Source organism: Takifugu flavidus, chromosome 3 (genome assembly GCF_003711565.1).
Source record: "Takifugu flavidus isolate HTHZ2018 chromosome 3, ASM371156v2, whole genome shotgun sequence".
In the NCBI taxonomy this organism is placed as follows: domain Eukaryota; kingdom Metazoa; phylum Chordata; class Actinopteri; order Tetraodontiformes; family Tetraodontidae; genus Takifugu; species Takifugu flavidus.
In genome coordinates, this window is record NC_079522.1 from 14543125 (window position 1) to 14555461 (window position 12337).

The window sequence follows — 12337 nt, forward strand, 5'->3', positions numbered from 1 at the left end:
TGAGCACTAAAACGCACCGCCAGCGAGACGCTTCCATGTGGAGGATGCGGGGTTGAATAAAACATCTGCAGCGGAGCGCCGCGGCTCATTCCTCGGAGGAGCCGAAAGCTCGTTTTAATTGCCAGGTGCAGAGAACACAAGCGTGGCGTCGCCAGAGCCGTGCAGATGAATGTTTGTTGCTTTCAGACTCACAAATGTGGATCAACACTCGGCGGCGGCACCCCGACATTTCCTTTGTGAAGCTGACAGCTGTTTCCTGTCTGGGCTCACTGAATGCCACCAAGACGGGAGGTTCTCTAACCCCCATCAGAAGGTAGGCCGGGGCCACTGAGCCTGGAACCTTCAGAGATGGATCTCCAACCAATTTGGGGGGTTCTCGACCAGACACAGGTGATTCTCCATCCAGTATGATCAGAGATTGACCTGGGTTCTAGTCTCATTCTCACCAGAGGAGGGTTTTTGAACAAACATAGGTGGTTCGAAACCCAGCACAGGGGGTTCTAAATCCAGCACAGGGGGTTTAAACCCAGCACAGGGGGTTCTGAACCCAGTACAGGGGGTTCTAAATCCAGCACAGGGGGTTCTGAACCCAGTACAGGGGGTTCTAAATCCAGCACAGGGGGTTCTAAACCCAGCACAGGGGGTTCTAAACCCAGCACAGGGGGTTCTAAATCCAGCACAGGGGGTTTAAACCCAGCACAGGTGGTTCTGAACCCAGCACAGGTGGTTCTAAACCCAGCACAGGGGGTTCTAAACCCAGCACAGGGGGTTTAAACCCAGCACAGGGGGTTCTAAATCCAAACCAGGGGGTTCTGAACCCAGCACAGGGGGTTCTAAATCCAGCACAGGGGGTTCTAAATCCAGCACAGTGGGTTCTGAACCCAGCACAGGGGGTTCTAAACCCAGTACAGGGGGTTCTAAACCCAGCACAGGGGGTTCTAAACCCAGCACAGGGGGTTTAAACCCAGCACAGGGGGTTCTAAATCCAGCACAGTGGGTTCTGAACCCAGCGCAGGTGGTTCTAACCTATTCTTAAAGAGTTGGTCCATGAGCCACTGTTACCAGAAGTGGATCTTATTTGAGCAATAATCAGCGGCGGTTCTTTGTTTCCCTGTTCCCTGACCCGTTCTTACCCAAGGTGGTTCGCAACCCTTTCTAGACACAGGTGGTCCACTGCCAGGGTTTTAGATGTGACGAGCACATCCTCATCATTTAAAACCAACACAGAAAAGATAAGTGTTTTTTTTAAATCCCCCTGTAGTTTTAAACACCAGAAGAGGCTAAAGGCAGCAAAATGCCGGCACTGGTTCCGGCAGTGTTGGCAGTGAAACAGGGCCCTGCTGGGGCCCATTAGAACACTGACCACCCAGCACGCCGCAGCAAGTGAACTGTGCAGCTGTGAAACAGATAAACAGCAGCATGGTGCTGCGTTGAGACTTGGTGAGCGCCGCGGAGCTGAAAACTTTTATTATTCTGTCCAAATAAGATCCACACTTCCTGATGTGGCAGCGACCCTCAGAGCACAAACATATGATGCCAACGCTGGTGCCCCATCAGCAGCAGACCTGATGTGACATCCTGGTGACCACCGACCTCTCTGTTGGAACAGCTGTACACACACCCGTGTAGAATCCTCATCAGCCCCCCCCCCGCACTCATGTCAGCAACGCTGGGAAAAGTCGGTGCTTTTCTATAAAATGTTGGACTTTTATTTCCTTTCATAAAGCGTTTTCCTCCCAAACAACCCAGCTGAACTGTTTTCCTTGGGCCACCAGCTCAGACCTGCAACGATAAAAACATGCTCTTCTCTTTTCGTTCGCACACACAAAGCATGCGATCACATTCAGCATGCCAGCAGCCCTGCAGCTAAACTCTCCCGACCCGCACGTTCACACAGAATCTGTCAGGATTGATAGAATTGATTTGATGCTCGGCTGCAGATGGATAAGATGCATATCATATTGATCACAATATGATCAAAAAGTACAGCTTCATCAAATTGGCAAATGACTGTTATCAACTCTAACAAATAGCTTAAATAGCAGCTAATGCACTGACCTTCTCACACAGACTTAGAAATAGAACTAGACACAGCACCCCCCCCAGGTGATTTTTTTCCCTCAGCAATGTCTAGGAATTCATAAATATTCATGAAAAGCCACCATCCGATTGGCCCAAATTCAGTAAATGTTCGCGAGAAGCCGTCATCCAATTGGCCCGGCGAGGTCCTGGAATCTCATAAATATGAATAAAATCCGCTATCAGGATTAGCCAAAATCTAATACATATTCATGAAAATCCTTGAAACGGAAATTTCATAAGAATATCGACGACAGGTATGAAATACCCGGCTGACTCATCAAAAATATTGATAACATAGCTTAAGGTCATTTTAAAGCTAATTCTTCTTTTGCAACAAACTTATTAACTTAGTCAGTTAACGTCGTTAATCAGTTAATTATGTCCAGGTAGACAGTGAGCGATGACTCTACCTATGCAGCAGCCATTACAACATTCTTTACAGGTTTTCCAGCTTCAAAATTTAAATACAGGCCCTAGGTGTCTGAGTTAACGTTTGTTCATTTATTTTTCTATTTTCAAGTTAATTTTGGGATACTGTTACTTTTGATATCCTGTTTATCTTTATAAACTTTCTTTTGTGTTGATATTAATATACTTCTGAAATCACTATAAACCCATTTAACCTTTTTATATTCAAAATACAATTATAATTATTAGCTATAACTACTAGCAATTAGGATTACGCTCATGTAGCCTCGCAGTTTTGATGCATAATTTATATCATTAATAGAGCAGGAGCAAAGAGCTAAACTGCACCTTCAACAGCAGGAAACTCGGCTGAGACTAACTAATCACGTGGCTCCTTAATCGGCCAATCGGATGGCGTCTCCTCATGAATATTTATGAAAACACCCAAAGTGGCAGGCTGTGCATTTTACACGTAGGCCTCCAGTGACGACCTACTTAAATTAATACACCTCATAATGGCATCAATGTGGCGTGAGAATCCATAAAGGATCCCACTTAGATGTTACATCACCTTAGGCTCATCCCGAAACACTTAATTTCCAGTGCCTTTAAAGGTAAAACAATTAAAAATGTTTGTGCAGCTATGACTGAAGTCAAATGCTAAAATAAAATAACAAAAACATCATAAAATGCTCCGACTCACACACAGATCAGAAGATAATAAGCTTTAAAATGGGTTAATTTTGAGAATGACATGGGGATATCTGCAACCAAATCCTCCTCTGGCCATTGTGGGTTAAAAATACAGCAATAGTTGTTGGTAGCTAACACAGCTAGCGGGCCATGTGTTCGCAGACTCTCAGATCTGATCTGCTATCACAACAGCCTGTTCCCATGATTCAGGCAGATTTCTTAGAACCTGACAATAAGAACCAGAGGAGGTAGCTCAGACCCTCCTGAAACATACAACACTGGGCCGAGCGGATAATACGACATGAAGAGAACAGATTTACTGTATAACAGGTCGGTATCAGGGAGGCCTGCTGTATCACTGCATATACGCTCAATGAGCCAATGCTTATTAGTATCAGTTTCATATAATTACATATAATTAATTAGGTTCAAAAAATGTCACTAATTCCAGCTAGCTAACAGGTAGGTCTTACGTGTCTCATTGCCATGAGAAATGCAAGGCCAAAAACCACCTGACTCAGCACAAAATTGTCCAGATGTGTTGATTAGCATTCGCAGAGTCATGTGACGCAGCTGGGCCGAGAGCGAGCTTTACCGCATTCGGACATGCTCGCTCCACTTTTCTGTGCCAAATATACACCGCTCCTGTCACAGCCAGCCGGTGTCTGACAGGCCGGCTGTGCTGATGATTGCTCGGGAAAAAATAGATGGCAGCCCGCAGGTGACGTCCAGGCAGCAGCCAATTAATGTTGCTTTTTCTGTTTCTGACAGAGCCACCTTTGCTAGCACAAACACGAGGTTCCACAACATCCAGTTGTCATTTCAATCTCATCTGCGAGTGCAACTAATGACACGGGGGAGCTCTCATCAAATAGACCCATTAGGTCAGATGTCGGTGGAGGCGCGTTGCATGCTAATATCCAGATTCCTCGCACATTTCTGCAACCTGACTTCAGAAAAGCAGATAAGAGGGGTTTTTAGGAGGAACCTGAAATGGCAGAGGAGAACAAAGCAGCGGGGATTCCTCTCTAGGGCCTTTTGAAGGGAATTCTACTGAAGCGATAACGACGAGGCAGAGGTCCCAGAAGGTTCTCTGTCTGGGGATCTGTCCAGTCTTCCCTCATTAAAGGGCTGCTGAAGTGTTTATCAGGCATGGAGTTTTTAAAGTGGAGACAGCGAAAGCAGCTCCTCTAAAGTTTGTCACAGTATAGATTAACGATGATTCATTTTAGCCTAATCGCTGTGTGCAAAGAGATGGAGTGGGAGGCCAGAGGTAATAAATGAATAAACGGTTCATTTTCTTTCACCGCATGAGGTAGATGCATGGGCTAGGTGTTGCTATCGAGCGTGGCGGCAGAAAAATATTTTGACTGTGCCCCGATACCGCAGCGGGCGTCCATGAAAGCATAATTTGTCCAATCAAAAGCTCTCCAAATCAACTCTGCCTGCTTTAGTGACCAGAAGTTAAAACCAGCAGAATGCTTCCTCAGCATTCGTGTTGCTTGACAGACGGATGACTAAATTGCTTTGGCAATCTCTCCAACACCCTTCTCTCCCGGACAAACTGATCCATCCCTCCTGTTCAGCATCCCAAAACCTCTCCCTCCCAGAATATTCATCGACGTTTAGTTGAAATAGGTATGTTTGTGCACTCTTAAACAAGGTCAAGGATCCCCACCTCGAGCTCCTTTCCTCCTCCTTCACTCACAAACAGTCCTTATTAACACATTCAAATCAGGCGTCAAGGGTCGCCTGGAAGCAGGAGCAGGAATTTGTCCACCGCACGCCATCTGCGGCTGTGATTACCGGCACCTGGCGGCGCGGGCGCGTTTTTCCACCTGCCTCAACACGGGACGGGGCTAAATAAAACCGTCAACGAGGACGGGGCCTGATAACGGCGGCAGGGGAGAGCGGGAAAAGGAGTGAATAATTAAACCTCCCTTTAAATCTTTAATCTTGGTGATTAATGTCAGCGGAAAAACCTATTTGCCCTCACACCTGAAGGGAATACTTATGAGAGCCGAGTGTGTAGAAGCATGGTTACATCCATGAGCGTGGCGTTTATGCTAAGGAAGGCTGCCGTTCGTGGACTCCTGCTAGTTCAGCTGTTTAGCAGCATGTGAGACCTCTGCCCTCCTCTCAGCCAGAGTTTTAAATGAACATCGACCAAACGACCCCGAAGGGCGACCCGCCGACCTTGAAAATGCAAGTCCCACCTGCTGTCGTCGTCAGCATATCGGTGGTGTTCCGCAGTCCCATGAAATCAAACTGGTAAAGCCTCCAGTACTTCTGGTCCGATGTCGCCACAGAGTTCCGATTCCACTTGTAGATGATCTCGTCTCGTGGGTAACCGTCTGGAAATAAGGAGTTCGAAGCATAAAAGACACATTTCAGAGGAAGCACATCAGTTCACCATAACGCAGTGGATGATGAAGTGTTCATTGTTCTGTGGCCCAGACCTGGATAACACTAGCCGTGTTATCCAACATGTCATTTGCATTCTATAAGCCAATCGGGACCTGACTCTCCTTTAAAGTCTGAATTTCTATGCGTGTAACGCAACTCAAAAACTTGAAAAACTTGAAAGAGGCACGACATGGCGTCCATGATAAACCCGCCCTGCCTACATGTAATATGACACTTCAGACGTGTGAAAGTACTCTTCCACCAAGGAGCCGAGAGGTGCTGATGAGAGGGTTGACCAGAACGCTCCAGCTGTGGTTCACGTTCTCAGGCTGCAGGATATTCACGTCGGTCCTCGGGTTAAGTGGGAAAACCAGGAGCTGCGTCTGAGCGTGTCGCTAATGAGTTTAGCACTTCTTGCTGTTGTTGTTTTCGCGAATACTCGTTTCCCAGGAGCCATTTTGACAATCTTCCCTGTGTAGTTTATTTTGAACAGAAAATAAACATCTAAACCCCAAGTATTTGTTGTTATTTCCCTTGTTCCATTTTTAGAGGAGGTTTTCTGAGGTAAATCTTGAGTGCTGTGTAGAACATAAAACCGGATGATTGACCATCAAAGGCGCGCTATGCGATCTTGTGTGACGTCACATTCGAAATAAAGACAAAACAATGCAGAGCAATTCACCCCCAGCGTTTCAATAACTGGCACCAAGAGGCATCAAATTTGAATGTCGCAAAATGGCTACCCCCCCCCCCCCCCCCCCCCCCCCCCACACACACACACACACACACACTTCTCCAACAACCATCTAAACCCGTGATTGGCCAGAATGTGGTTTGTTATGTTTTAGTGCACAGCTGGTCTCCCTACTGTGTTTTCCCAAGACTGGGCCATTTCCAGAGTGTATTCTAAGAGAATGCAGTTGGCAGATCAAGGGGAAATGCCAACAATTTGAAATCCATGCAAGATCGCATAGGGCACCTTTAAAGGAACCCCGTCGTGGCTCTCAAACGGTGTAATAAGTGGAAGTCAGAGTGGAAGTGCAGCGTTTTTTGATATATATTACTTTAGGAAGCAGGTAGGAAGCGCCGCTGATTATATCTATAAATGTAAGAAACACACACGCATTTGCAACAGCATGATCTCCAGAGAGCGTCTAGGAATAGCACAGCACATCTCATCAAGCTGCAAGTGTCACTTCATGCACTAGAGATGTGCACGTGTCACTGATGTCATCTACGATTAACACCAGACGTTCTTGGATTTGGACCCTCTACAGCAGCAGTGCTCGGTATTCCGATCTCGACCGACACACCTGTTCTCCTTTTCTGAAGTCTGAAAACTCCTACGGAACTTTCAGCAGGAGCCTTTCAATGTATATCTCCTAAAAGGATGTAAAGAACAGCACCAATTAATTAACGAGAACCCACCACATCCACGCAGACTTGGTGGGACTTTTTTGGGATGTCACAATTGAAGTGCAACTGTCTGATCTGTCTCTGCTAATCCAAAGAAGGAAGTTGCAAAGAGGCACTTACAAAAACTAGGAAAAATGTTACCGTACAAAATAAAGTTAGCTGCATTTATATCAGGAACGCCAACACAAAATTATGTATAAAGTGAGTCTGACAGACTCTAAAGTCCCTATAGACATCATGTACTTTAAGATCGTTCTTTTTTGGTAAAAGACGAATCTATTTACAAAACCTTGAACCATTATTACCGAAGAAAAAGAAAATAGACTACAGATTGAATATTTTACGAAACAAAATGGGATATTTTGATTTAAAAAATAATATCCAATAATTGGCATGTCCTCCTTCCTGAAAAGTGAAATAATTGTTGTAGGTGAAAAATGTGGATCTGCAGAACTAGTGGTGTCCCCGCTGAAGCGTGAGACGGGCCACATGTGGACCGCGAGCCGCGCGTTTGTCGTGCCTGATGTGAAGCACACTCACTCACTAAACACACGTTTTTCTAGAAGCAGCTCTCAAACCTCTTAAGTGCTTGAGTAGATTCAACAGCAGGCGAACAGGTGAAGCAGGGCAAGTCCGTTTGAGGGGCTCAACAACCATCCTGCCAATAAAACATCCGTCCCCTTCAACAGGCGCGCCACAGCTGCTACATCTGGACCCACAAATTTAGGGCTGTCATTTTTTAAAGCTTTGTGATTGACGTGAAACTTCAGACCAACATACAGCTCCCGTCTTCATGACACAAATAGCATACTTCATGCATAACAGCAGTGCTGGGACGCCTGTTCTTTAAGATGTGAGGGTTGTAATAACCATGATGGGGATAACAGCAGGAATGAGTGCTTATAATCAGCCGTAAAGCTTTTTGAAGCCTCCTGCTGTTTCCATAATAACCGCAGTCACTTTGAATGACAGCAGCATGAGAGTGCGACAAACCTCCGAGAGGTGAATATAAAACCTGCGTCTGGCACAGTGTTGGGCGGCATTCATCAGGTCCACGTCTAATGCGAAAGAAAACACTCAGATTTGCATCCATTTGTAATCTCGGACGTTTTCAATGAAGTTCCATTCAGGCTTCTAAATGAAGTGGGCTTGAAAGCCAATGAAATTTAGTTTTAAACCAGCAACCAGCTGGAAACTATTATTCAGTTTAAAAAAAAGCCACTCTGCTGTTGCCAGAAACATGTTGAAACAAGCTTGGAGCAGATGATGTGACAGAAATCCGGCTTTACACTGATGCTTTAGGTGTCCTTGGCGTTAAAAACCGAGGAGGTCCAGCCGTTTCTGCTTCCCTCAACAAGTTTTTCCCCTAAAAATGATTCAACAAGCTCTGGCAAACGGGCACAGACAGATAGTTTGACTTTGTCCGTGCGCTCAGGTGTAATTAACCCATACACGCCGGCCATTTGGAGCATTTTCGTCCAAATGTGAAACACGCGGTGGGAAAAAGCCTCACGTTTAGGAGAACTTTCTGCAAAGACGACCGGAAATTAGAATTCCTGTTGTTTGTATTTATCATCACGCCACACTGAAATCACAGAAAGCTGAGATGGGAATCCAAATACGCTAATACACCAACTGACGAATCAAAAAAAACTTGAACTTTAATTGGCTGCTAAATCCCTGAGAAAAACATCGGCCTTGGTCTCCACAAAACAATATAAGCCGCGTGTGTTCAGAAAGATTTAATTGATTAGCTAGAGTCAACACCGAGCGGAGACTCCCTCAAATATCTGTCGTCTCATCAGGTAACGGTTATTACTCAAATTAAATCAAAGCTATCGGAGGACGTCTGGTCCGAGAGAATGAGCCGTCTCACCAAAGCAAATGTGATTTCAGTGCTTTTTAGGTGTCATGTAATGTAATAAGCCTGCTTAATGGAGCAATAAACACTTACAAGACTGTGGCACTTCTAATGTCGCCATTAGGGCGTGTGCCTTCGTTTGTCGGGATTTTGGTGGTGCCGCGGCGCCTCAACATAAAAGGAGTTGGAGTGAGTGCTTGCAAATGGTTGTAAACATCTAAACGTTTTTGTACGTCCTGCTAATGAGACAGGATGGGGTTTGTCTGCGATTTCAGCCTGAATCACAAATTTCATCTGAGAAGGAGCGCTGTTCTAAGAATACATTTCCCTCGTTTGTTACCGCTCTGACGACGCAGCTCTGAATCACGGAGCCGCTCAAAGCCGGGCGCCATCATTAGAGCAGCCGAGGCTCTGCTTATGGGGTCGACCTTGCTGTGGCCCGGAACTCGGTCCTCATCTGAGTCCAAACTCCTGCATTTCCGCAGGGGACGAACGGAACAGCAACCCTCTTTTAGCAGGAGATGCTCAATGAGATTTGGAAACGTGTTGGTGATTCTTTTTTTTTTTTTTTTTTTACACATGATGTTGAGTAAATCCTGCCGTCGATGATTCGTAAATGTTTACGGTGGTTTACAGATTGTGGGAGGGCTTTTATGTTAGCCACCATCGCTATACAGAACCTTGGCGGCATCAGCTGGAGCTGCGACACCAAAAACAAAAGTTACATTTTGTTTGATGTGTGACAGCTTTCTTTTATCTCAACATTTAGAAACATTTCTGACTGATTTCTGGGTGTTTTGCTTGTATTTTAGACCCCCCCCCCACCCCTTTTTCTGTAATTGTATAGTGGCTACAAACCCTAAAAGAGAACCCATTTGGCCAGCTTCATGTTCTGTCCACTTTAATCTTTGTCGATGTCGCTGTGTCAGACCAGTGAAACAGATTCTTGTGGTTTCATGACAATATTGACAAATATGTGGTTAATGACCTGCTGCCCACCGTACTGCTGACAAAGATCTCACATTTTCCATTCATCACCATTTATACCACCATCATTTCCTTGATTATCAAGGAAAAATAAACTTGTAAGGCACAAAAGCTTAATTATCATCTTAATGGGCTGGTTATTATCCAGTTTGTATAAAAGGTAAAAGACTTCTGAAAATGTATGAAAGCTTATTAAATTAAGGAAGTCAGCGAATTAACAGATATTTAAATTGAGAAGTTAAAATCAAAAGGAAATTCAGGCAACTAAATTGATTTGGATTGATCTTTTAGGCCAACAGAAATTTGCATCCTAAATGAAAGCAGTGCTAATTTATGAAAGACTATAGGTTGTATTTGCAGGATCAAACTCTCACCTTCCTGCTCATGAATTGAGGAACAACAACCTGGATGAGCTCTCATCAAGGAAAACAGGAAATGACGATGCGTGTAGGACTGATTTTTGGAGGCATCCATTAACGACACTCACCACTGTGCCTCAGGGGAAGCTCAAGTGAAACAGAGGAAAAGCAGACTTCATCTGGTCTAAAGCAAATAGACTTCAGGCTATTTTTTGAGGGCTACAAATAGGGAAGGAGCTGCTTTATCTACAGGCTGAGCAGCCGCCTGTGTGGAGGGAAAATGCAGGTGAAGAGTGAGAGTCCAGCCCAGAAAAAGAGAAAAATTAAAAGTAAGAGAGCGGCTCTAGTTAAGCTCCCGGATCAGCCCCGCAACAATTCCGGCTGCTGCTCTCACTTTCCTGCTGAATCCTCGGAATGTTAATGGCTCCGGGCAGCTCCGACGCCGGATGATTGAAGAAGTCATCAAGTCGTCTGTTTGCTGAAACTCCGAATGTATCAATCACGGATGGTCCTCGTGTGGAGACACCAACAGCCAATCTAGATAACGTCTCACTGATATGTGTGTGTGTGTGTGTGTGTGTGTGTGGGTGGGTGTGTGAATATTCACAGCTGGAGAAGACGAGAGGACAGGAGTGCTCGTCCATGGGGAAATTATGGAGCTGCAGCTGGCACTCTGCATTGATGGTCATCCTGGGGAGACAAAGATTACCAACATGAGCTAAACCTGTAAACACAGAATTCAGAAACATTGTTATTCAAAATAACTATCATTTATCTGCAGCTGGCTGCTGTGCTCGAGGGCACGTAGGCAGAAATAAACCCAAAAAGGGTAAAAAGAAATGGAGCGCTGGGCCGGACGAGTGCGCAGGAGATGTTGTGAGGGAGCTGTGTGACGGTCCAGGCAGAAAAGGAAACCTGACTTCATAATCACCATCCTGAAATACTCCCAGCAGATCCAGTATCAGCTGGAGGAACGAGACCAACCAGACCTCCATGTCCTTTACTGTCCATTGCATCTTTGTCTCCTGTCCATCAATAAGTTTGGGGACAAAGGAGCCTTGTGTGAGGATAAATTAGCTCAATGTTGGGCTTACAACAACACAAACATGTTGTTTGACCAGGATTTATGCTGAAAGCTTTCACATGATGCTGGAACTGAACCCTAATCTCCGCGTCAGATGTCCAGCTGCTGCACAGTATTTGAAGAGGAGCGCTGTTCTTCGTTTTGGCGCGCAGGGACGGCGTTCCGCTTTGCTAAAAGAAGCTTGAGGAGCATCAGAATTTCAAACCTCAGCTGGATGCTGAAGTGGGGGCGGGGCTAAACCATCACGACTGTTCGAGGTCTCGACTCTATCAGGAAACATCTCACATGTGACGGATATTGAAGCTAAAAGGGTTTGTTGTGCCAAGAACCTCCTGCGGAGAACTGCGGGCGGGTTTATTGTTGATTTATCACAGGGGAACTTTTACCTCAGCGTGTAGAGAATCGTCCCGTTGTTCCTGATTCGGAGCAGCTGATTCGGGGTCGTTATCCAGTGAGAGTCGGCGTTCTTGGAATTCCTAAAGATGGTGTCGGGGAGCCAAATAAGGCCGACCATATTGCTGATGGAAGGAGAGAGAGAGGGAGTGACAGACACTTCAGCGGAGACATTATCAACCCCAAATTCCTTCCGATTCTCCTAAAAGGAAAGCGGTAGCTTCACAAAGCAACTCGAGGATGAAATTGTGACACAGCGCATCGATCAATTTGTTCCACTAATGGCAGGCGAGGGGAGAAGACTGTTTCCAAGCGAGTTATTCACAGTGTGACAATGTTGAAGCTCAATAGCTGCACTGGTCTTTGGTACAGGAAGGCTCTCACCAGCCTGTTAGACAAAAAAAAAAAAAAAAAAAACCTTTCCACATGCCGACATTCCCACTGGCTGTTTTTGGGAAATGCTCCGAGAACGTACCTGTTGAGGGTCAGAGTGGGCATAGTGGTGCTGCTGCTGTTGTAGCGTAGACGGGTGTCGACCCACGACTGGGCGAAGATGATATCGATCTGGTACTCCTGGTGAGAGAGCAGCGGAGTCAATATAGCGATTGCAGCTGCCTTTATTTGTTCTTTCATGAGCTTGGAAAACTA

The 12337-nt window shown here is 45.6% G+C and overlaps 1 protein-coding gene across 1 annotated transcript in view; it reads right to left on the reverse strand.

Moving 5' to 3' along the window:
• Window positions 1-12337, reverse strand: part of LOC130522214 (gamma-aminobutyric acid receptor subunit gamma-3-like) — a 49825-nt gene that overhangs the window by 12156 nt on the left and 25332 nt on the right. The window contains exons 4-7 of the mRNA XM_057026306.1: window positions 12165-12262; window positions 11683-11814; window positions 10820-10902; window positions 5400-5537 (exon numbers count right to left, since the gene is read on the reverse strand). Of these exons, the coding sequence (XP_056882286.1) occupies window positions 5400-5537; window positions 10820-10902; window positions 11683-11814; window positions 12165-12262 (451 nt within the window). The remainder of the gene's footprint in view (window positions 1-5399; window positions 5538-10819; window positions 10903-11682; window positions 11815-12164; window positions 12263-12337) is intronic.